Source organism: Rissa tridactyla, chromosome 2, assembly GCF_028500815.1.
Source record: "Rissa tridactyla isolate bRisTri1 chromosome 2, bRisTri1.patW.cur.20221130, whole genome shotgun sequence".
NCBI classification, from domain to species: Eukaryota; Metazoa; Chordata; class Aves; order Charadriiformes; family Laridae; genus Rissa; species Rissa tridactyla.
In genome coordinates this window covers 98334820-98359447 of record NC_071467.1, presented here as the reverse complement: position 1 = coordinate 98359447, position 24628 = coordinate 98334820, and the positions used below count along the sequence as shown (strand labels likewise).

Below are 24628 nucleotides of genomic sequence, written 5' to 3'. Positions count from 1 at the left end.
TGGTTTGAAGCTGTAGTCTGTTAAATTGCGTGTATCAGAGTGGCTAACCATGCTACTACGATTAATACCTCCTGTAAAACATTCTCAATGGCTCTCAGATTAACAAAACCATCTTTTTGATAGGAGATAAGATGGCCGTTCTTTTGGTTTGGTTTTGTAATTCCTTCACAGATCCCTTCTCTTTAAAATATGCTCAGTAACACTGTTGATGTCAATCCAATCAACATCAAGTGTATGTATCATTTTAAAAATTACTAAAAGCTAGATTATGCAGCATGAAGCAGGTGGGGATACAGGGAATAGGGGAGACTGAGAAACACGGGTGGTTAAACTGTCACTTCAAAGACCAGATAAAAACCTATCTATCTGCATCACATTTTTAGCACTACCTTTATAATGCTTAGTTCTTCAAATTAACTACTACTCAAAACTCAAGCATGCTCAGGGAAAAACAGCCTCTAGGACATTCAGATACAGTCACTAGAATATGTGAGTTTTCATCTTTGAGTGGGTAGAAATTGAACTAAATAGTCTTGGGGGGCAGGGGCAGGAAAGACAAAAAGGCCATGTACTGTGGTCAATATTGTTCTTGCGTTCCCTAAAATCCTTCATCTTAAAGCATACCAGGTACCTTTTGTGTTGTCCATACTGTTCCATCTGCAGTAGTGATCTGAACTTCTTCACCAGAATAGTCAATACTCTGTACCTTTTGAAAGACAAATTGAAGATTGTATTACAAAATCTACATATGCAATGCACATTCAGACAAGAATAGCTAATATAGCACCAGTCTGCAAACTAGAAATTGAAAAACACAAATTTCTAGAGAAATATTGACAAAAAAAGAATAGCTTCCATGGAAGCTGAAAAAGAATTGTCATCATGATTCTAACATATAAGCTTATCATATCATAATATTGAAGTACTGGTAGTCCTCAAAAAGGATTTCCAGAAGTGCTGAAATTGTCCTCCTCTTCCTTTAAGACAAGTCAAAATAGTCACAGGCGCAGATTTGCCTGGTCCAAAATAATACAAAGATATGATTAGGTGCTTCAAAGCAATCCAAGATGGGCACTGCGACAACATTTTCCAGACTCACTGGCAAATTCAGCCGGATGTCCAGCCCTTCTGCCAATTTATCAATCACAGTAGAATATCCCACAGTTAGAAGAGTGTGATCTCCAGCAAACTGGGCAAAAAACTCATTGTGGTCCCATGAGCGTGCAGACACCTGTGGACAGAACATAACTAGCTGTTTCTGCTGTTGAAGTGACATAACTAGCAAAAGCCCCACAGTGTAGAAGCAGCCACCCCAATTCCCGTCAAAACTGGGGAAAAAAGGGTGTATCACCAGAATGTATAGCAATGCTGGCAAAAGCAAATGGTTTATTTACTCTAAGGCCATTAGACAATATATGAATTGCTAGATTAAGAAACCCCAATATGGGGAGTTCTGCTTGGTAAAGAAAAGAAGGAAAGTGGTAGAAAAATTCAGGTGGATTACAATGTATTTATTTCAGTTTTCTGTCTCTAACAAAGAAATCGGATTTTACAGCCTTAAGACTTCAAATTAAAATGGAAATAGTTTGTTTCCCAACATGAAGGGGAAAATAAGATACAGAAAAATCTCAGTGGAATGTTTCTTTCACTGTGGAGGTCCTTCCATGATATCTTTCATTGACCTTCTCCCCCAACCCCTGCAAACTCAGAGTTAGTACAATAGTGATATTTGTGCTAAGCAATCACCACTTAGCAGTGAAAAATTTGAAGCAATTCTCAAACTGCTATTTAAATGCCAATTCCTATCACTGCAGTTGCATTTACTTCATATTTTGATTTTAAAATTGAAGGTAAGACAGACTTTTAACATCTTTCTTATTTCCCCTGGGTGTTCCTGAAGTGTGAAAGCTTGACATATCAAATTGACTGCCCTGATGCAGCGCTGTCATGCAAATTTTTGTTATGTGCTTCTTAGTTCAGATCAGATTTGTGCATCTGCACATACCAATCAGCTGTCCCACTACCACAGTACAATTGACCCTAAACATCTTTCACCCAAGCAACGGCACTGAATAAATAATGCACTGCAAACAACATCAGACTTTGATATTTCCTGAATCTACTTGGTTAAAACTGAAGTCGCGAGGAAAGCCAAGTATCACATAGTCAACAGAATACCTAGGAGTGGTGAACTGGGGCCCACCGTCAGGGTGTTGGAACACTTCAGAAGTTAAATGCATTTATTCTCAAGATACCTAGCAAGGTAGAGAAATACCTCAGTTTTTAAACACAGAACTGAGAAGCAGAAGTCACACACAACATCTGAGGAAGAGTAACTCTTCCGTGAATCCTACCACCCAGCATCTTGGCAAAACTCCCTATTCCACTGCACCATCTACACTCAACTTCCATGTTAAAGAGGATGTTGCTGGAAGCATGTTATAAACTCCCATTAGATTACCTAAGGCAGTGCTGGAGTCTGTGTCTCAATGTTTTTACAGAGAACACATTAGGGATGTAGGAAGACTTTAAAGATAGACGATTCTTCCGTTTGGGCCATGGCATGGATCAGATGACTTCTCAATGTTACTTGCAACCCTGTTTTCTACAGAACTCAACCACTTCAGAACACAACTGTCAAAACTCACCTGAGAGAGATTGCTGCCACAGGCATACTCCAAATTACTGAGGTGGAACTGTAGTACTTTTTCTTCCAGCTCACTGAACTGGATGCCAGACTCCTGAATAAAGGCTTTATAGATCTCTTGTATTTTTTCTGTGAAAGAACATATTTAAGTTAAGAATATATCACGATTTGTCAGAAGTCCTACTGCATTTCAATATGCTGTTCTCTCGATCACAAGATTTTCAAGCTTATTGCTAATTTGCGCTAAGATATTTTTCTTCTCATAGAAAAAAATGAGAAGAAATGGTGATAAAATACAACTTTGTTGTTTAGTCATAGGTTTCCCTAGTAAAATAATCTCCTTCAAAAAGGAAACATACATAGCTTCAGGAAAAAAAGTGGTTAAAACCATTTCAAAGAAGAAGAAAAAAAAAAAAAGGAAGACTGTGCACTGTGCAAGAGCACAGCTGGACTAGCCAGTTGAGACAGGAGAGAAATTAATTGCTTAGCTATCATCAATATACAGTTGAAGATATTTCAGGGAAAATACACTTGAAGATAATGGAGAATCATTGCAAATAAATCCTGCTTAGTTTTTAGTTTTCACAAAACCAGAAGAGCTGAGAAATTTGATCTAGAGTTCGCTGAAGAACATAGGAGTTGCTAATTCTGTCTTACAGCATCCATGCTGAAAAGATCTGGGAGGCAGACGTTTCTGAGCGCATTTATTTTTTGTTGTTGAATGTGCTTGCATGCTCTAAGTGTAGTAGGAGGTGTTACCAATGGAGATGGGACTATTCTTTACAGCAGATGGCTTTAATCAGGCTCTTTTTTTAGACAGATTAGTCAAAAAGTATGAGAGTTATGGCTAGCTATGGCCTGCTTCAGCAAGGAGCAAGTCTTTTGAACTGCTAGTGCCAGTTATACTGAAAAAGCTACCTCATGAAAACAAGATACTACATCAGAAGTCATACAGTATTATAAAAGCCTTCAACTTAGGCTTTCTTAAAAGCTATGAGTGGCATTTTGGTCTGTGTATATCCGGTAGTCTCCCCTTGTCCTCTGCAAGGCCAGGTTATCACTGTTGGATTTAAGGTCAGGTGTACAGCCATACACTTCTAAAAAATGCCCAATATAAAACTCTGTGAACACAGCCAACATCTTCACTTTGCATTACATCTCCCACTTACCACCAAGAGGAACGTCATGATGTTGGGTCTTATCTTTTCTCCACTCAGAGACGACATCTAGGATGGCATTGAAATGAAAGTCCATACGTTTATCAATAGTGGGATCTGTTATCCTTCCACCTTCCTGGATCAAGTCACATTTCTCCCCTAGTTTGTGCATTTTAATGCCAAGCTTAAGAAAAAGACATTTTATTGCTTTTTAAGTATGGAAAAACTACAGTGCCTAGCCTGCTCAAAGTTATTTAAAGTAAGGTGAATCCCTCAGATTTAAGTGATGCCACTTAAAAAACATCCACAACTTTAAATAATTAGCCAGATTAACGCAAACTCTCATTCTCCTAAAACTGGAATACCAACAATCCTTCTATCCGTTAATTGTCCACAAACTGTTTTTTCCCTACTCTTCCATCTGTTTCTTTACAGGGAATTCTCAGAAACCTCGTTTGCAACTTCCCTATCAGGCCAGGGGCTAGTACAGAGATGTTGGGTCCGGTAATCAAACACGATGAACCAGTCTCCTTCATTTCTACCTCACCTTATTCTCTAAATCGCCATGAAAATCAATTCTTTTCTGCAACTTTCTGGAGCCTGATGCCCAAACAGTTCCCCGCATTCAGGAATTGACAGGATGTCGCATGACAGTTACCACCAATTTCATTAACAAGCAAGCAAATTAAAAAACTATTTGGAATTAAACCTATCATCTTGCTCTGCTTGTCCGACTTGTATCGAACGCACAGCAGAGATAAATCAGAATAAAGACGTTTTTATGTTCTACAGAGTCAATCTAGAGAAAATAGCACAAATATAGCGCTAACTTCTTCCTGGGCCTTGTTACTTGGGGTGCGCTCCAGTGTTTTTCACATATCCTCACATCTCTAGGCTGCTAATCACCACTGCAGATCTCTTCTCAAGATACAGTTGTACTTTGAATGAAAGATGACATCAGATGACCACAAAGGGATAGGCACCCAAGGTGTATTCAGAAGTCATTGTTCCTTAGCTCATAACTAAAAATCCTTTTAAAAAAATAAATATTCAGGACACAACAGAGCACTAAACAGTTAAAACAGCATGGGCTGGATTTGCATGCCTCTCTGAACAAAATCCATACTCAGTTTCCACTTGGAGAAATTCACCTTCCTGCCCAAAAATACCCAACCCAACCAACAAATTTGGGAAAAAAAAAAAAGTCAACCTGCAGTGTGTTTGCATCAGTAACTGTTATACGTATTCATCTTAACTTGTGCAGAATTGAACTAGAAATACAGAGGCTGAGCAAAGGCATGTCCATCATAGAACTATGTATTATGACAACGTACCAATAGCCTCCTACAGTAAAGCGTTTCTCAGCTCTCCGGAAGTCTGTCAGGGACCTTTTACATTACTATCTCCAGAAAAGGGGAAAGAAGTGGTTTCTTCTGGTTCTGAAGCTGCCTTGTTTTTCTTTACATAATGTGCCCAAAACCATTCTACAGCTCTTCTCTGTCCCCAGCTGTTATCAAAGTTATAATAGCAACACGGAGTTTACTTACACCACAGGACAGCGTTTTAATCATGTCATGAACAAAGACTCCCACCCTTACCCAGCCACCCAAATCTGGCTTTAATGACAGTTTTTCACTAGTGATAATATACGACCACTGCAGGGAACCCACTTGCTCACACATTAGTGCCATTGGGTTGTTGACACATCCATTGACGATTTGTGCACCTCTTCCAACAGTGACTCCTTTGAATGTCTTATCATCCCACACTCGGCCACCAATTCTGTCTTTAGCTTCTAAGACAATGACCTACGACACAATGCAGTTTAGTAAATTGTAAGATTTGATTATATTAAACATATCTGTTCAACTCCAGAGCAAAGGGGAAAGCAAAACACAAAAAAATCCCAAGTGATCCATCACTGCTAACAATCTTAACACTTTTTTTTTTGTTTGTGGATATAGTTCATTTATGCATTTTAATTGTCTTTTAAAGGTTACCCTTTGGGATATATACACATAAAATAACTGTAACTTTAAGAAAAATAAGCTGCCTTTTTCAAACAGATGAAGACCTATTCAGGAAATCTCAAAATTGGAGTTTAAGGCATGCTACAGACTACTAAACACAATAATCCAGGTGGTGTGTCCATCGGAGAAAGTCCATGCACCTGTTGAAGAAATTTATTCCTGGGATATTCCACGAAACCCCCATTCTCATGTATTTCCACCACTCGTACATACCTCCTTCAGCACCCACTGCTTGTCACAGAGAGACACAGGATACTAGACTAGATGGATGTCTGACTATGTTTTCCCTTACTTATATTATCTTTTTATTTTTATAGAAAGTCTTTATAATAGAGAAACTCCATCTCTCCAGAAGAGTAGAAAGCAACAGTGTGTGTGTGTATATATCTATATCTCTCTTATATATTGGAAAAAAAAAAAAAAAAAAAGGTCCTGCCAGTTGATACTTAGGTATTTTACAGCAGGACAGCTTTCCACAGGACTTGATGTACAAAAAAGATGCACTGCAATTTGTATTTAGCAATCAAAGAATGAGATAATGGGCCTATAGGATTCAGGGATTCATATAAATATATACATATATGAACATATAAATATATAAATCCAGAAAGTCAGATGCTCATACATCGCCTTAAACATCAGCCCTGTAAACACTTCATGTGTAAAAAGTCCCATCGGTTTCCATAAGAAAACTCTGATGTGTAAAATTATTTCACATTGTAATATTGTGAGATCACACTGTCAATGATAAATACGAGGGGAAAGGAAAATGCATGTGATTTGCTTGTTTTTAATAAGCAACAAGTAAGTACAGTAAAGTGCACACACGAAAGAAAATTTCACCTAATTTAAATAGCCATCATCATCTACAGTCCCATTATTGGGACATGAATATCTATGTCTCCCCTACCCTCCCAACCCAAGTCTACGTAAAATATTCACTCTATGCTTTGTTGAATTTTAGATACAAATAAATGCTGTTTTTAAACAGAAGATTTACACAGTAAAACCCCAGATTTTACAAATTAATTAGGATGGCCTATACATAAATGTTCATAACGAGAATGTAATTTTTTTTCATTTTCATGAAGAACACTCTCAAAGCAAAGGAAGTCTCATTTTTTAAGTAATGTACTCTAAAGTTTCTTACCTTAATTCCAAAGTTGTGCAGTTGTCGGGCTGCTGCTAATCCTGCTGCACCAGCCCCAACAATAATGACAGATTTCTAAAAAATAATAAAAGATTTAAATAATTTTTACATAAACAGTTGGAATGACAGGTAATGAGTAAAAAATCCAGGCCCAAAAAAATATTACATGTGCCATGTAGTTTTATAGCACTAATAACATAGGGATTAGTACAGCAACTTACATTGTGGTATTCTTTAGGAAGAAGATACTGGTCAGGACTGACTGATAAAATCCCTGTATTAATTAGCCCTTTCCTTGTCATAAAATAAAGTATCCTCTCCATTTCCCGTACACACCGTATACGCACAAGCCCCCGAACAATGATGTGATGGATACATTTTTGAGGGGTAAGAGCCTCCTGAAAAGCAGAAGCAAAGAATAGAAAGTGATTTTCTAATATTCATTTTTTTCATGCATTTACATGATATTTAAACTGTAAACCAGATGATACAAATTAATCATTAATCAGGCTTCTGAGAGCATTTTAAAAGCAACGTTTATGGAATTTTCTTGCTAACCAGCTTTACACAGGAAGGTAACAATTTATTAAGCTAGATTAACATGGAATAAAAGCAAATGAGTCTACAAGATACTCTCACAAACTCCACGGTGTGCTCCATCAGTACAGGAACAGTACTGAAATGCATCCCTGATTGCAAAATGAATCTACCTGGTGGAAATGCTAACAGTGAAATTCCAAATAAAAAACAGGTCAATATCCAAAACCTTCATATAAATACAGACATCAGCATCTGAAAGCTTCAGTATGTGAAATTCCAGCAATTCCATTGAAGGCAGCGTCAAAGAGTTAGCATAAGTAACAAGATAATCACTTCCCTGCCCAACAGTCACATGAAAAAAAAAATCATAAAGCACCTGCAAACACTATTTAGAAATGTTCAAGCATCCCTTTAAAAGTTAATAGCTGGGCAGACTCAGTAGAGTTTTAGTACTTTTAAAATGTTTGTATCTTACTACAAAAGAAGCTTCCAGGCATTAAAACTCAAAACCAAACCAAAACAAAACATAACACCAAAAATCCGGCCAATCTTAGAATGGATTTTCAAAGGATAGTAGCAATTTTTCTGGTGCATAAGAAGGCGTCTTAAGAAGAGTCCAATCCCTCTGCTCCACATCCCCCCCAAAAAGTAGCTATTATTTGTAAACAAACAAATTACCTGTTAATATCTCTTACCTTGCAGTTTGTGTACCACAGAGCCAAAATCAGGTTTCTCAAAGCCAAGTACATGGTAGGGTCTCGTGAATATTCTGGGAACTCATAGAGCTCATCCAGTTCCATGACATCTGGCCTCACACAAAGTGCTTTCCCACATTCATTGGGCTGGTAAAAAGGCTGGAAATATTTGTTCATGCCTGCAACTGAGTAAAGACACACCAAGAACAAGTCATATTCTGTCATATCTTCATTTTATCCTTTTCTCTCTAAGATGATCCATTGACCTCACACAGATAAACAAGTAATGAAGCTTTCCAACCTCTAGCCACTTTCAGAATGATTTCACGTATATTGCTCTCCCCTCTCCTACTCTCTAGGCTGTGCAGCATTCATTATTGTCCTGCTACCTGATGGGTACGTCTGTCAGAGCTTAAGTTTTGTCAGAGAAACAGTATGTGCCCTCAGATGCCATGACAAGTCCAGCAAGGAACAAGAGTCTAAACTCAAGTCTAAGGTCTAACATCACTGTACAGGTTCATGCAGTCCTCTGAATCCCTTTCATCTTCAACTCCCAATGCTGCCCAGCGTGGGTAGTAACTAAAAGTAATCACCTTCCACGAGCAGTATTGGTTGCTCTGTGTAATGAAGTTTTCTGTTTATTAAGCAGATAAATAACCATTGAATAGATAAGCTGATTTATTTTCAGCACCTAAGGAGAGCAAAGCCTGCTAAGGTGACGCAGAAACTGAACTTTCTTCAAAGGACTCTCTCTGAGCTGGTATTGAGGTATATCAGTAAGGATGAGTATGGGAATCCTCAATTACCTTTCACCATACCTGACCTATTCAAAATAGAATCCTATATACAAAACAGAATCTGAGTGCCTTAAGAAATCAAATCCTTTTCTGCAAAGCCCCAAAGATCCACAATATCAAAACTAGCAGAATCACGTTTTGTTTTGATAAATCTTCATTTCCTTAAGAACGCAAATGATCTTTAACTACCCGCAGGTTTATTTCCCATTTCTATAAACAAATGACAAGGTAAACAAAAAGCCTATGCAGTCTGTGCTTACTCCCTAAAGAAATGCCATACAAAATGTATTACCTTTATCTTACAAACAGGTAAACTGCATCAAAGAAGTACAGGGGCAGTCACACAGAGTGTGTATTAGTGCTGAGAACAGAATGAGTATTTCTGAATCAGGAGCATTATGCGCCTTACAAACTCAGTTATAAGACAAAATTTATCACACCTATTTAAGCACCAGAGCCCTACAGATGGCCCTTACCAGTCAAATTAGGCACGCTCTTTAAGTGCTCTAACTTCACAAGGTTGGATTCACCAGGTAACCGATTAGTGCTGGTACAGGATGGACTCATGCCCACGCAGTCTGGATAATATGCAGCTAGAAAGGGAGCTGCCACACTGTCTTTCAGCAAAGGAGGGAGTATGAGCATGGAGTACCACCAATGGTCTGAAACTTCAGCCACTCTCTGGCCAAGCGGAGAAGTGAAGGAAAGAGGGGAGAAGAGAACACGTCAGTACTTTGAAAACGTTGGAAAATGAACCAATTACCCCCCTCCCTCCCAAACTGAGACCAAAAAGCACTAGAAGTACCAATCTCAGAATTGCAAGTCATAAAGACATTTTCTCTCCCTCTTTCCCCTTCCTCAGCCTGACACAGAAAACCCGTAGCATTAATCCCTTCAGAAATGAAGCTGAAACTTCACAAACTCCACACCCACGTGGCAAGCAAACAGATGACATGACAACACATCTATGCCTTATCAGGCCTTTTATCAGACCATTTACAGTTGTTTATGCATCCAGAAATCTGAAAAGTCTACGCTAACGGATCAATTAGATTCTGCTATCCCCATCAAAGACCTCTTAAAACCCTAACAAACACTAATGATTCAGCCTTAATTTACAAATCAAGCATGCATTAAGGAAACAAAACCACGAAGCTTCTACAAGAGTCAACAGTAATCTTGAACATGTTTCCTGGGATAGAAGTACCTCAGTTACACTTGCCAACATTGGCTTATTGAACATCAGGTCATACTAAATCTGAAATACAGGGTTATATGATCATAAACCCATTGCAACACCAACGTACATCAAGTCTAATTTCGTATTATGCGGGAGAGGAGAGAGAAAACATGTTTTGATGTTCTCTTGTAGTCTTCAAAAAGAGGAGACCAGCTTTACTAAAGATAGAAACCACCTGAAAGACAGGGAAATTTTAGGATGGGGAATTTTATTTGAAAGCTGGCAGCCGAATACTGTTTTGCCTGACCAAAAATCAGAATTAGGAGTAAACCTTGACTCTTAGGCCACAGCTCAAAGACACCACGAACCACCTGAAAGCTATTTGGCATGGTAAGGGAATAGAGGAAAAAGATGAGACAGTAGAAGGCCCTAGGCTCTGTTGCAAATTGTATCTGACAGTTTCCTGAGCAAAATGCATGAATACCACTGTAATTGGCCAAAGGACCAAGAAAAGGAAAGAAATATGCCATGCTTTAAGATTGCTTTTATATTTTAGGACAAATGAGAAGGAACAGCCACTACTCACCAAGTCCTCAGGCATGGAACACTGGTCTGAGCCCTCAGTCTGAAAGAGAAGTGAGTGGTGTAAGAGCTATTCTTAAGCTGTACAAGAAAAAGTAAACGTAAACCAAAAGTAATTTGGCTGTGGCATAGTTCTTTAAACTTAAAAAATAAACAAAAAAGGTATTAGTGTTAGCCTTCTGTAGCAGAGAGAGAAATGCATAGTTAAAAACACAACACACCATAAACACCATAAAATGTTTCTCATTTGTTAAATAGTTTCTGCTGATCAGACATTAAGATACACATTTTATTCCATGAAATCTAGTGGAACACTGAAACAAACAAGGGGGAGTGGGGGAGGAATTTTATAGAAAAAAATCTGGAAAGAGTGCACATTTTCAAGAGAGACTCTTCCAGTCTAGACTATAAAAAAAATTCTCATTTATTTTTAAGAGGCTCTTTATCACAAAGTTTCAAGAGGAAGTGCTGACCCTTCCGATTTTTGTATGGTCAGTATATTCATGTTATGTTTTTAGCTATATAAATTCTATGGCACTATAAGGACTCTTTCAGATTTCAAGAGTTATCTTAATGCCAAAGCTGAAAGTTTTCATGTAAAGTCCCATGACAAAGTTGCTATAAATCAATAAAAGCCCATTGGGCTTTTCAAATGCTCTCCTCAATAATGAAGCATGGCCAAACAAAACCAAAATAAACATTTTGGTGTATGTCTGTTTTGTACATGCTGCTAATCTTTCCATAGTTTCAGAATGAAGGATTTTACAATTGACTATGCAGAGAAAGAGTATTTTCCAGATACTTCTTTCTTGACATTTCCACTCAGGAAACAAAAAGTCTCAACAGCGTGTAGACCTGTCACCGTGCAGCTCTCCAGGCCATCAGGCAATTGTTTTGGCATTAGAAACATTAAGCAGCAAAACAATAAGCAATTAATGTCTGCAAACAAAAAAAAAAAAAAATCAACTTGTTCATTTCAATAGGAGCAGAAGTCTTCTGTGTTACCTTGGTGGAATTGTTCAGTTTCATACCACATCTGTAGGTTTTTGCAATTTGTGGTGTCAGCTGGATTTCCTTTGTCAGCTGACGCCATTTACCACAGTCTGGCTTTGTGCACTGCACCTACAGGTCAAAAAACAAACATGTTTTTACTTGTTGCTGATTACAGATAAGATTAACGAAGCGTAACTAACCAATTAGAAAGCAGAGAGATGTGAGAAAGCTGTCAAATACAATTGTTAAATTCGTTCTCATGTAATACTCAGGTCGTTAGTAAGACATTTGGTGTACAGAAACCTTGTGCCCATCTCCTGGGAGACTGAATTTCTCCACAGAACCTAACTCCAAAATTAATTCAACACCGTTACTATGGTCTTCAGTGGGTTTGCAAGCAAGCATTACTGCAAAAACACGTTGTTCACCACTTCAAAAACAACAACAAAAAAACCCAACAACAAACTTCCATTCCGGTCTCTCTTCTTCAGCTCTCTTTACCAGGGAAATACAAAATCTGTTTGGCACGTCTTTCACACTTTCCTATAGCTGGCACACTTCCTTTCCCCCACCAAGTCTTATTCTACCTGGACATCACACATCTTAGCTGCTACTTCACTGAAAAGCAACAGAAGGTTGTTCTTTGTGGGGTGTGGGGGAGGTCTCCAACAATGGAGGAGCTGATCAGAATTATCCTTTTGATCTTTTCTGCAGTCTTCTAATACTGGAAGACCCCCAGGAAAACTCAGCTGACCTGCTCCTTGAACATACAATGTCAGAAATTCACATCAGAACATCACATTGAAACATACCCTATTAAATAAATCACCTTCTATCTTACCCAGTAAGGAAGCTGTTGATCAGCCATGAAGGCTTTTGGACTGGGCTCACTTTTACCATTACTTGTCCAAATCCTTTTCCAGGCAGTATATTTCTCATAACCATCTTTATGGCTAAGAAGAAAGCAAAAAGAAAATAGCAAGCACTTAGAAAATTGAATATCTAGTTCATTTCAAGCAATAGCAGTTAGTCTAAAATTAAACATTTTATTTCAGGACCAAGAAATAAGACTGTAGAGAGTCCTGTATTTTTCCTATTTAAAAAAGAGAAAGTCATCGTTCTTAAAATAGCAATAAATTGCATCCTGACCATTATGTCCTCATGATCATGAGCACACTTCCCGGTATCTAAGGTCTGGACAGAGTCACAGGTACTGCTAAGCTTATAAGCACCCAAAAGTCATAGAATCTTCATGGTTGGAAAGGGCCTTTGAGATCATCGAGTCCAACCATACACACACAAAAAAACGCCTACAATCTCTGCCACTAGAGCATGCCCTGAAGTGCCAAATCTACACATTTCTTAAATACCTCTAGGGATGGTGACTCAACCACCTCCCTGGGCAGGCTGTTCCAGTGCCTGACCACTCTTTCAGTAAAGTCATTCTTCCTAATATAAGTCTTAGTAGAGCTGGACTCAACTCCCACTCAAATGGGAAGGAGCTTGGAGCCAAAAACACTCTGTGAGCCTGACCAGTTTTCATGGTAACTGAACCGCAAGAGTTAAATCTGCTTACTGATTTGATGTTACAGAGAGGCAAGGTATCTTGAACCCACATTGTAAAGTGAATTTTGCTTTATAAAGGAAAATACATATACTTAAAACTGTTGTTGTTTAAAATTCTCTGCTGTTGTTTTTTAAAACAAGACAAAAGCTTCAGAATAACTGCACACAAACCAGCCTGCCTGAAGTAACCAGTTTTATTCACGCTGCTGTTTAAGTTGACAATTAGGCCATACAACACCTGCAGTTTTAGCACCAATATCCAAGCCTCAGGTTGAATAAAGCAAGCACAGAGGACAGGTCTTTGTACATGATGTTTCAACAGTTGTAATGTCTGCTAAATTTTAATAAGCACTGAAAAAGCACAACCTTAATTGGCAAATTTACCTTCGGTAATAGTGGTCAAAACATTCATTGCAGAAGTGTTCCCCACAGGAAAGATGATACCATCTAGACGTATACCCATTTTTAGCGCATCTGTAATGCAGGAGACATAGAAATAGTGTTACGATACATTTAGGAAAAAATCTCCCTATTGACAGTAGCACATTCTAGACTGCAAACAAAATACTTAGGACAAGCCAGGGCTTTATGTGACATTCATGAAGGCTGACTTACACAAGGCTCTACACTCATACAAATAACAATAAGATCATTTCAATTGTCTCAAACATTTCCAGTTTCCAAACTAAGCAGCACCAGATGCAAAGGAGGCAAAATGTACACAATGTGCAGTTTTATAGTTGGTCTGGCTTCCAGCAACCTCCTGCTAACAATGGTCAACTGAGCCTGTCTTTAGTACCCTTTAAGCAGACATTTCCTGAACATTAAATACATTTGGTCTTACAATATGTGCTGTGACACACCAAGCATTTTGCAAATGTATACAAAGGCAAAGTCCTTCTCCATAGGAACTTACAGTTCCTTTACTTTGTTCCATTTTGTTCTGACATTAGTGCAGGGGTGGGAGGGATCATTTAAATTAGTATTTTTCTTGTATGCATGATCAATTGATTCATAAATCATTACAAAATCCCATCCCCAGAACAACTGACAAAACTATAAAGGCAAATCTGAATACAAAACAGATGTTGCCTGTTTTTTTCACGTGACCAAATTGGCTGTGATTTTAACCCAATGAGAGAAAACCCTGAGGAAGCAGTTACACATTCTGGGGATTTATTCTTTATTACTCACAGAAAGAAATATCTATTAGCAAAGATTATATTCTTCAGACAAAGCAATCGCTCTTCACTTAGGAAACTCTCATTAAACTCAATAAGATAAATGCACGAGGTAAAAAGCATGAGGTAAAAAGCAGTGACTTAAGCTACTAACTGAAATAGCTAGCCATGAAATGATCTCATCTCAAATAAATAATGTTGAAACTATGTTCTTGGGGGGGTGGGGGGTGGAAATCAAAAAGAGTAAAATAACAATTCAAAAAGATGACTAAGCAGTATCTATTGTTTCCTCAATAAAAACCACAGTATCGCCAATGCTGATCTCTCAGGTGCTCATTGCCCCTACAAGTCTCTTACGCCACTGCCAAAACACTTGGCTTTCCTATGACAACATCCAGAATACATTGACCTCCTGCCACCAGAGAACAATCCACATAGATAACCGAATGAAGCACTGAATTATTTTAGATCATTGGAAAATAAATAAAACAAGGGAAGTTTGTCTCAATTAACCAGGGAGGTGGCTATATAATTACAGTCTGCCTGCTGCATAATGAGTTCTAATGCGTTACTTATTATAGATACATCTTGCCAGTATCATGCGTTCAGTACCTCCAGGATCAGAATGCAAAAGGACTTGTGCGAGTACACAGAAAGCCACGAACAACTCAAAAATAACGAGTTCAAATAAGTACAACAGTCTCCCAAGACCTAAAATTTCAAGGTCTCAGTCTCACCTCAGACTGCAAAGCATTCCAACGAAAGAGTGGTAAAGACTTACTGCAGTAAATGACGGTTTCATTTTCCATCTTGAAAGCAAGTTTAGCTTCCTCAGATTACACTAATATGCTCTCAGTTTCATAGAAGCAAGGCGTGTTCCAGAAGACACCATTAATAACATAAATAAGCGTATTCTAAAGATATTCTATATCTGAATTAGCAACTTGCACAGTAGAAAGTTATCCACAACAGGAATAACTTATGACACTTTCCTGGCATCTTAAGACTCATATTAGTAACTTTTGATTCTCCCTCTACATTTAGAAATAAAGGGATTTTTTCAGAACATAGTTCGGATCGTAAACTTCAGCTGCAAGTTTAGGAAAGCCCATGGAAAATGCAAATAAAAAGAAACAAACCTTTCAGCTGCACTGGCAAAGCAAACGGGACATGTTGCAGTGCATCCAGCTTTTTCACACTTTCTATATTTCTTCTCTGACGCTTCATCATCATCATCTGCTGCTTCAGCCGCTTTCTTCTTCACCTAATAAAGAATAGCTGAAATCTGACCAGAAATTACACAAACGCATCTTCTACAAAATGGCATTCAGACAGTTTTGCAGCTTGTGGGTAGCATCAAATGGTTAAAATGGTACTAATGAAAATTTTTGTATCCACTGTGAAATAGCTGCAGCATGAAACAGCTGTCAAAGTAGGTCAGTTTTTCTACACCAAAAAAAGGCAAAAACCAGTAAGGCTGGAAATATCATTTAAAGCTAAAAATGTCTTGCCTTAGTCTTACTGATGCCATTGATGAAATTATAAGGAAAGCTTTGAGTGTAAATCATATTTTAAGCTCTATCACATGCTAATGAGTCAAGCCTCGTGTATTAATTCTCTTTCTCCTTCAGAAGAAGAAAATCCCTTCTTTGTGTACTTATTGATTAGTGGCAATCTTATCTGCACCTCAGATAAAATATTAAGGTAGGCTTGGGGCTTTTTTTTGGACTCCAGATACAAAGCTGTATACCAAATGTCTCTTCTGGGCCTCAAAGATACTATGTATTGTGTTGTTTTAGGCCTCTGTCTGGGTGGGCAGGCAGCTTTGTCTGGCTGTACGTAAGTCTATGGTTGTATTTTTAACACATCAAGTATTTACAGGTTATAATGAACATTTGTCTTTTCTGGATATTGTTCACAAATGAGATACTTTGCCTACTTATTCGCAGAATTATCCAATTTTCCCTCTCTCTGGACAAGTCCACTTATCCACAATGAAGCCCCCATTCTTTCTAAATGTCAACAGAAAATAAAAAATACCAGAGTATGAACCCATGTGTTTTTAAATTATTATAAGTACCTGTCTTCCAGAACTCCTCAGAGGAAGGTTATCTGGAGACTGGTCTGAAGAACATGCCTTTTTTTTCGTTCGTACCCTTCCAGTTGACATTGTATTATTAGATCTGCAAAACAACATAGGCAGTAGTTAAGAAAAAAAATTAAATTGCGTGACTTTGCAGAGCTGTCTAATCATTTGGTCAGTACAACCATTCATAATACTACTTTTGTCAGAGTTACCTAGGTAAGAATCCGTTTAGCTTGGCTATTAATTCAGGAGGAAAATGAGAATGAGGCATTACGGGAAAGGAACAATACTACTATTTTAAACTAAATTCGGAGTTAAGATTAGATCCTTGAGTACATCTTGACAGGCTGTTCCAGATCAGCATACCCTGGATTTCAATAATCTGATTTGCATTACGTGAAGACCTGGACTGGAATTTGGGTTGGCAAAGTGAATAGAACGTCAGCTCATAATGCAACCATTGAAATGCCACTCTGAGTAACGCTTGTCCTGCTAACTACTGATTTATTGGTAGCAAGAGATTTGCACTGTAAAGCACTTTTCCAAACAGCGTACTGGAAAGATGTTTAATACCAGGAGAACAACCAGTTCCAAGACCTGCACACGCTCCTATGAAAGTACATCAGAATTTAAAGTCTAAACTGCAGTTGCATTGCAATTATATGTGATTGGAATATTACAAACTTTGCTGTTGAGGATCCTACAGGAGAAAAGAAAACATTTATGCCACAAGAGAGCTCTATAGCTGTCTTTGACCACATAGGTGGGAACACAGAAAAGACCACAGTTTATCACGTAAGCTGTGAGAAAGCATGCCACGGAAATATGAAAGCATATTTAAAATGTTATTATCAAAGGCATTCTTTTCACAGGGAGTAAAACACAAATAAATAGAGCCTAGAGGAAGAATTAAACCTAAATGTGCTCCACCACGCATAGAAAGGAAGTGGAAATAAAACCCTTATACTGCAGCACCGCATCATGAATGTTATATTGTTGTAGTAGGGATCAGTTTGTAATTATTTTTTTTTTTTTAATATATTTGAGACTTCTCAATTCTCTCTGTTCCAGGCTGCATCTTCCTTGTTCAAGTTGGCAGTGACGGACACGGCAGCACTAGCTTCGTTCAGAGATTCTGCTAAAAGTAAAGGTAACAGGAGGAGAGAATGTGCATTTTTACAACATTTCAAATGAAGCTGATGCAAATCAAGTAAATTGGTGCTTTATTCTCCTCTCAAGATAAAAGAAATTGATTTGGGAAAGGAAGAGAAATCACTTGATAGCCAGAGAAGTGAAAAATTAGTTCTGACAAGCCAATACAAAAAATAACTGTCTTTTTTGTATGCAACCCACCCAATTATAACTAGAGAGAGGAAAAAAAAGAATTAAGTCAATCCATATTACCTAAAAAAAAAAAAGCATGACTCCATCCTAACTTACCACTGTATGGGGGTGGATGAGGTTGGAGAGCAGAGAAAGGAAAACCAACCAGTTTCGTTTACATGAGATTTCCCTAAACTACTGTGCAACGCCCCAGGAAATGGTGGCTTGCTTTTTTTTTTTTCTTCCCCCAGAGCTTTCCTTCTGGATCAGTGGCACAACAATCTCTCTTTCTATCACCTTAGCTTCTGACGCGAGATAATCGTTCCTACGTGCTGCTGCCTTTACAGTCGTAGGCCATGGACTACCTTAGCACTGAGCAAGGCGCCAGGAGACTCATTTTGGTGACTACCAGGTGACCACAGTCTGGTGCGGCTGCAAGGCCCGTCATCCCAGAAGGTAAAAGGACAGGCAGCCGTTCCCTTGTGTACAGGGGTTAGAAAAAGAAAAGGCGTCAGTTATCACTCGCTAAGAAGGCTGGTAAAAATATTTAAGGTGCAGAGAGGCCTCCCATTTTGAAAGGCAGAGGCCAGTCGTGCAGAATCACAAACGTATTTTTGCTGTAAGCGCCAGGGGAGGGGGAAGAGGGAGGTGGGGAGAAAGAAAAAGAGATCGTCTTATGCGTATAACGGTAAGCAAGGCCATTGCTTCCAGTTGCATGCCACTTTGCCCCCATTTCCCCTCCCAAAACAAACAACACCCCCCCCCCCCCAAAAAAAAAAAAACCCCACAAATTTTTAAAGAACACGCAAACATCGCTCACTTTACTAAGCTTTACATGACTCTGCATCCTAGAAACATTATCGTATTGGCTGAGAAAATGAGCCCTTTAAAAGGACAGAGAGAGAGAGAGGTGCGTAATACGCTGTCACATTCTATAACGTTTCATCCGTCGGTAACGCGTGGCCTGCACGGGAAAGCTTTGTGGGGCTTTACCTGGGCAGCTGACAGCAAGTTTGTCTCGGGGGGGAGGGGGGCAGGGGAGCGGGGGGGGGGAAGAGAAAAAAACAGAAGAAACCGCACACACACTGACACCGAGGGAGGAAACGAGAGCGGCCCGATGAAGCAGGGCAGCTGGGACCACGACGTGCCCGCCCCTCTACAACTCAGCCCCAGCTCCGCCGCCGGTGCCCGGCCGGCCCAGGCTGACAGCCGGCCTCCCCCGCCGCGTCCCCGGGGCTCGCCGTCCCCGGGCCGCCGCTGTGACAGCTGGCGGGCGGGGACGCCGGCAGAGGGGTCCCGGGGGGAAGTCCCCGGCGGAGGGGTGTCCCCGGAGGGGATGTCACCGGCGACGAGGCGGGGGCGCCCCCGGGGGGAGCTCCCCCCCAGGCGCGAGCAGCCTGGCACTCACCTCGGGGCCGGGTCACTCGGGGGCCGGAGACCACATCCACGCGTGTCCGCGCCGCCTCCTGCTAGAGCTGCAGCGGGGGAGAAAAGCGGGGAGAAGGGCGAAGGGAGGGAGGGAGAGAGGGAAGGGGGAAGGTGAGGACGGGGGCAGCGCTCGCACCTGCCCCGCCGCCCGGGAAGGGCGGATGTCAGCAACCCCCCCGCCGGGCGCTGCAGCCGGGGGAAGGGGGTCACTCACCGCCGCCGCCGCCATCCTCATCCTCCTCCTCCTCCTCCTCCCCGGTGCCGTGCACCCTCAGCCCGCCTCCTCCTGCCGCCGCTTCCGCTCTCCGCGGTGCGTAGCGAGGGGGGGGCAGGGAGGCGCCGCCCCGTCCTCGCAGCCCCCCGAGGGACCCGCCGCCGCGCAGGTACCCGCCGCCGCCGCCACCCGGGCTGGGGGGGGAGCGCGATAAGGGGGACATGGGGGGCGCCGAACCCCGCAGGGTCCTTCCGGGTCCCCCTCGCCCCCAGCGGCTCCTCGCCCCCGCGGTTTGCCCACGGGTTTCAGGCGAGAGAGGGAGAAGTGTCGGTATCGACCTACTCACTGACCGGCCCTGGGCTTGGGCCTGCGGTTGCCCCCTCGGTGTCCGTCCGTGTCGTTCCCCCCCCCCGCCTCCCCGGGCAATGGGGCCGGGCAGCCTCTGGGTGTCTTCCAGATGTGTTTAAAACGGGAGGGCACCGGCGCTTCTGTGGCGTCCAGATGGGTGCGTTTGAACAGGCTTCGCTCCGGGGGAAAAAGTCTAGCCACCCATAGCAAGAGTATCCTCTATCACGTTCTCTATAGCTACATTTAAATAGTTGCCAAGTTATAATCTCTTAAACGGTACTAAATTTGTATTTGATTCAAGGAAGCAAGAGCCGGTTGCAAATCATTCATTGGGTGGGGGTAATTTTTCTGTCGTTTTTCACAGCTACTGGCGCTCCCTGGGGACGATGGACCGCCTAGCCAATGCATCCTGGGGCCTGGAAGGCACCGATATCGGGTCACAAAAAGACAGAGTGGTGTCTGAAGAGGAATGGCTGCAAAAATGGGAAATGGGTAACACTGGATTTCACAAGGAACAAGGGCATCCGTACGTGACTTTACTCTTCTGCCTAGGATGTTTAAAAAAAATGCTGTGAGATGAATGACTTGACTCAGTCAAAAAACTCTTAAACGAAAATGGAGCATTTACAAAAGGAAAATTCTTTTACACAGCTTGAAAATAAAATAAATATTTTTGTGGCCTACATTTGTCAAAAAAGGGCAGAGAAAAGAAAGGATTGCATTGCATTTAGAACTTCTACTCTTAAGTTTTAAACTATAAAGCTTGGATAACTTGACTAAGAATCTTAAATTTTATGATGCGAAGCTCTGCACTGCTGTTCATAAGTTATAAAACTGGGGCCTAAAACAATATGCATAGGGCATGGCAGCAATTACCATGCACTGAAAGACAGGGGCCTAAGAGAGAAAACCTGATTATATAGTTTTGCAACCAAGAAAAGTTACATTTAAGACCTGTATAAGTGATTTGATTGATACAGAAGTTTAATAATTATTCTGTTTGTCTATTGTGGCCCTCTTAGAGGCAGGTTGGTTGGTTTGTTTACTTGAAAAGACGAACAGAAAACAGAACAAAGAGAAATGTGTTATTTTCTAACAGAAATTAAATGTACTTTCTTTCTAAGTAAACAGAAAGTGAATGTTTTTTATTTTATGTTCTTATGGTATGAAGCAGGTTGGACTAGGAACCTATGTTCCATCATGGAGTTTGTGTGTTAACCTGGCATAGCATGTAGCACTTGGCTTTCAGTGTGTCAGCGCAAATACTCGCAGCGTTAAGTAAAACATGTCTGTTCTTCTGCAGGCTCCTACAGAAGTATCTGGATGTTCTTTTAAATGGCAGGAGTGGACTGAGGATATTTTTCCCACTTTGTGGTAAAGCAGTAGAGATGAAATGGTAAAGCACAGTTTATAAGTGCAAAAATCTTATTTGATGTGGGGAGGGAGGGAAGGAGAAGGGGAATTCCCAACCTTACATTGGCCAATGGAAATGCGCCGCATCTCCAGTGGTAGGAAAGCAGCGTCACTGGAGGCTGAAGGGAGGAGGAAGTTTGGTTTTGTTTGCTGGCGTTTTGTATAGTAGCATAAATGGGATGGATAAGGAGCAACCTGAAAGTCCTCCTGATTGTCCCGAGTTCAGGTTGGGGAATGCTGAATTTGTGATGGACAGAGTGGCTGAAGCTCTGCCCTTGACGCTGCTTCTTTTGGTGGCAATGCCAGCTTAAATTGCCTGCAATGAGGTCGGTTGTGCCAGAGCACATTTTCAAGGGGCCATGTGGCGTGTTGCACTGGGAACTTAAATGATTTGGGCTAAATATAACTTCCTCTTTTTTACATTTATTATTTTACTTTTACTTTTTTGCGTGGGTTATATTCACAATTAGGGGTCGTATAAGCCAGTGGGTTTTTTTCTTGGAGGGAGGGAACAACAAACCAAAAAAACCCTGACTGAACTGCATCCGCGAGGAATCAGGTTAGTTCCAGTCACCAGGTTTTATCACGGTAACTACTCACTCGTCTGAGTGCAGGCTCCGACGCGAGTTGCTGTCGCACTGAGCTGCAGCAGCCGGGAGGTTGCCGCACCCTGCTGCCTGGTGCTGCCAAGCCGCAGAAGCAGCTGGGTGGACCTCAGCGGCCTCAGCCGCTGCAGTTCAGAGCAGAACATATTTCTGTCAACCGAAAACGGACAGTTTCTCTGTGTACTCACCTTTGTTTTCATCGAGTTCATAGAAATAAATGAATAATTCATTGGATCTAAATAAAGCCTGTAAGTCCTCCTCAACTGTATGCTGAGTGGTGCGAATTTAGGCTCTGATCATGGAGGGGGAGGTGTTCAATAAAAGGTGAACGCTCCAGAAAGTCAGGATTAGACATACAATTATGTCCTAAAACCAGAGTTTCTCTAATGAATCAATGCTGCATGGGAGATAACCCATTTGGTAATGGCCCAGCCTTTGGGCCTTACGTAAACTTGGGACCTCTCTCTGCCATGTGCAGGCTGGCGGACGTGGGACACAGCGTTGTTGGTGTGGAAATCAGCGAGCAAGCGCTGAAGGATTTTTTTGCAGAACACAGTCTGCCTTATTGCGAGGAGCCAGTCCCAGAGATTTCAGGAGCAAAAAAGTTGCAGGTATGTTTCCTGCGCTGTGGAATGATCTGGTGTGGTTAATCATGCAGTGCAGGCATAACTGAGCAAACAAGTCATTCTGCTTTTATGCCTCTGTCTTACTGGTAATCATTCACCTCTCCTGAAGAGGTCTGAAAGGAAGCTCTGAGTTGTAATTTTGCACTGAGAAGCTCTTCTTTTGAGCGTATTACTTTGGCCTTCTTTTCTTACGGCATTGAAGCACCTGAATGTAAAGTAAATGTATTTTAAAATTGGACAGCTGCGTGCCTTGATAGATCAGAACCTCTCAAGGTGATCAGGAGAGGTACCTCAATAAAGAAAAAGTAAAAAGCTTCTCACAGTTTTTCCCAATTACACCTGAGTGTATATATGTGTATATTTTAAGGTATAAAGTATAAATATACATTTATAAGTGTATATTTAAAGATAGTTTGCTGATAAGTATTGTTTCCTTTGCTTTTTATTGTAGAGTACTTCTGGGAACATTTCTCTGTACTGCTGCAGTATTTATGATTTGTCCAGGTAGGAATACACAATGTGTTCTATAATTTTCTGTAGTCAAAGATGTATTAATACTGCCATAATATTTTATTTGAATCAGCCATAAAGATTTGAAACAGGTCTTCTCAAGAAAACTCTTATTAACTTGTATGATTCTATGTGAATAGCCAATCTTTAACAAAAATTAACTCTGTTGTTGACCAGTAGATAAAGATGCCAACTAAGTATCTTTAAATGGGCTTCTTGTTCTAAGCTGTCCTATGATTATAGAAAACTGTGTTTGCTTTTACAGTGAAAACAAATTATGTTTAATACTGTTGATGGATTCTACAAAGCAAAAACCCTAGCACAATCCCTTACAAAGAGTAGCTTAGTAAAAGTAAAGAAAATATACCAGAGGTGTCTTCTTAGACAGCTTTTCCTTTAACGAAGTACTAGATATATTTTATTTCCCCAAACTATTCATTAACATATACATAGGTACATAAGCTGTACCTATTGATTATATGTGTCCTGTGCTTTACTTAACATGCTTTTCTCGATGGGCTTGAAGTACATCGCATCACTGCAGTTTATGTGACAGCACAATATGTTGTCAAACACTGACTCCAAGTGTCTTGACAAACATGTCTCAACTTACTAATCTCTTTTGAAGGATTTTTAATGCTGAAACATCCTTATTTCTTAGTTAAAAGACACAACAGAAAATGCAAAATATTTCAATACAATCCGCATTACTGACTCATGAAAAATGTTTTAACTCATTGTGCTTCATGGCCTCAAATGTTGCTTCTCAGATTTTGTGGTGGCTTTGCACCTGACCTTCTGCTCAAGTGTCAGCTGGTGGGGGAATTTTGAAAATTACCAAGTTGTACAGGGACTGCAGGAGGACTTACAACTCTCTCCAGCCTCTAGCATAGAAGATTCTGCCTTGGACAGTAATGCGTCTGGCTTATTTATTTGTCCCCAGAAGTGGTGTTGACAACCGGCATTTTTAAGTCTGTCCTAAAATGTCCTCAGACCCAGACTGGTGCTGAGGTAGCTGGATATTGGAGAGCATGCAAGAAAACAGTGTTATTTCTGGTTTTGTAATGTATCTTGTAGGAAGCTGAAGGTGCCCAGAGTCCTGCACTGTAGTTCCCTCCTCTTGCAGTTCTTACTCAGACATGACTTTCCCTAGATAGTAAAATTCTGGTGAAGTTTTGTGTGTTTGTTTGCTTTTCTTACAAACAACTGTCAGGATTGAGGTTTTGCTTCATGGCTGTTCAATAAGAAGGAGGAGGTCAAGTCTTAATCGTTAGCTTTTCAGAGCTACTGCATTTACAGGCGTAATAGGTAGTTTAGGACGCCAGAATATGGTGCTTACTGCGTGATTTATTTTTTTTTAAATCTGCATAAATTGGAAAAAAAGAATATTCATTACTAAAATCCCAAATCTTTTAGACAATAGACCATTGTTAAGACTTCTGCTGGTGCAGCTGACTCTAGTTGGTTTGGATAATGTATGTATAACAAGCCCTGCAAAGTGAGTGCCTTGGATCAGATGAGCTGTATATGAACATGACTTTGTAGATACTGCCTGGT

At 40.5% G+C, this 24628-nt stretch overlaps 2 protein-coding genes across 12 annotated transcripts in view; one reads left to right on the top strand and one right to left on the bottom strand.

The window, feature by feature from the left end:
- The window catches only part of KDM1B (lysine demethylase 1B), a 35052-nt gene extending 15631 nt beyond the window's left edge, over positions 1 to 19421 (bottom strand). For 2 of the 4 annotated variants that reach the window (XM_054193632.1, XM_054193633.1), the window contains exons 1-16: positions 19336 to 19421; positions 16599 to 16701; positions 15658 to 15782; positions 13722 to 13811; positions 12613 to 12724; positions 11784 to 11900; positions 10783 to 10821; positions 9493 to 9697; positions 8220 to 8404; positions 7206 to 7382; positions 6985 to 7059; positions 5475 to 5612; positions 3817 to 3988; positions 2649 to 2776; positions 1100 to 1231; positions 632 to 706 (exon numbers count right to left, since the gene is read on the bottom strand). In XM_054193632.1, the coding sequence (XP_054049607.1) occupies positions 632 to 706; positions 1100 to 1231; positions 2649 to 2776; positions 3817 to 3988; positions 5475 to 5612; positions 6985 to 7059; positions 7206 to 7382; positions 8220 to 8404; positions 9493 to 9697; positions 10783 to 10821; positions 11784 to 11900; positions 12613 to 12724; positions 13722 to 13811; positions 15658 to 15782; positions 16599 to 16688 (1860 nt within the window). In that variant the 5' untranslated portion in view covers positions 16689 to 16701; positions 19336 to 19421. Of the gene's footprint in view, positions 1 to 631; positions 707 to 1099; positions 1232 to 2648; positions 2777 to 3816; positions 3989 to 5474; positions 5613 to 6984; positions 7060 to 7205; positions 7383 to 8219; positions 8405 to 9492; positions 9698 to 10782; positions 10822 to 11783; positions 11901 to 12612; positions 12725 to 13721; positions 13812 to 15657; positions 15783 to 16598; positions 16877 to 19335 lie in introns of those variants that run through there. The other 2 variants (XM_054193634.1, XM_054193635.1) reach the window with 2 other exon arrangements.
- TPMT (thiopurine S-methyltransferase) overlaps positions 17615 to 24628 on the top strand; it is a 29375-nt gene continuing 22361 nt past the window's right edge. For 6 of the 8 annotated variants that reach the window (XR_008465160.1, XR_008465161.1, XM_054193640.1 and 3 more), the window contains exons 1-5: positions 18293 to 18383; positions 20282 to 20443; positions 21221 to 21313; positions 22414 to 22546; positions 23013 to 23065. Coding sequence is in view for 6 of the 8 variants with exons in the window: in XM_054193640.1 (XP_054049615.1) it covers positions 20304 to 20443; positions 21221 to 21313; positions 22414 to 22546; positions 23013 to 23065 (419 nt within the window). In the remaining 2 variants the exon portion in view is untranslated. Of the gene's footprint in view, positions 17755 to 18229; positions 18384 to 19580; positions 19739 to 20281; positions 20444 to 21220; positions 21314 to 22413; positions 22547 to 23012; positions 23066 to 24628 lie in introns of those variants that run through there. The other 2 variants (XM_054193642.1, XM_054193641.1) reach the window with 2 other exon arrangements.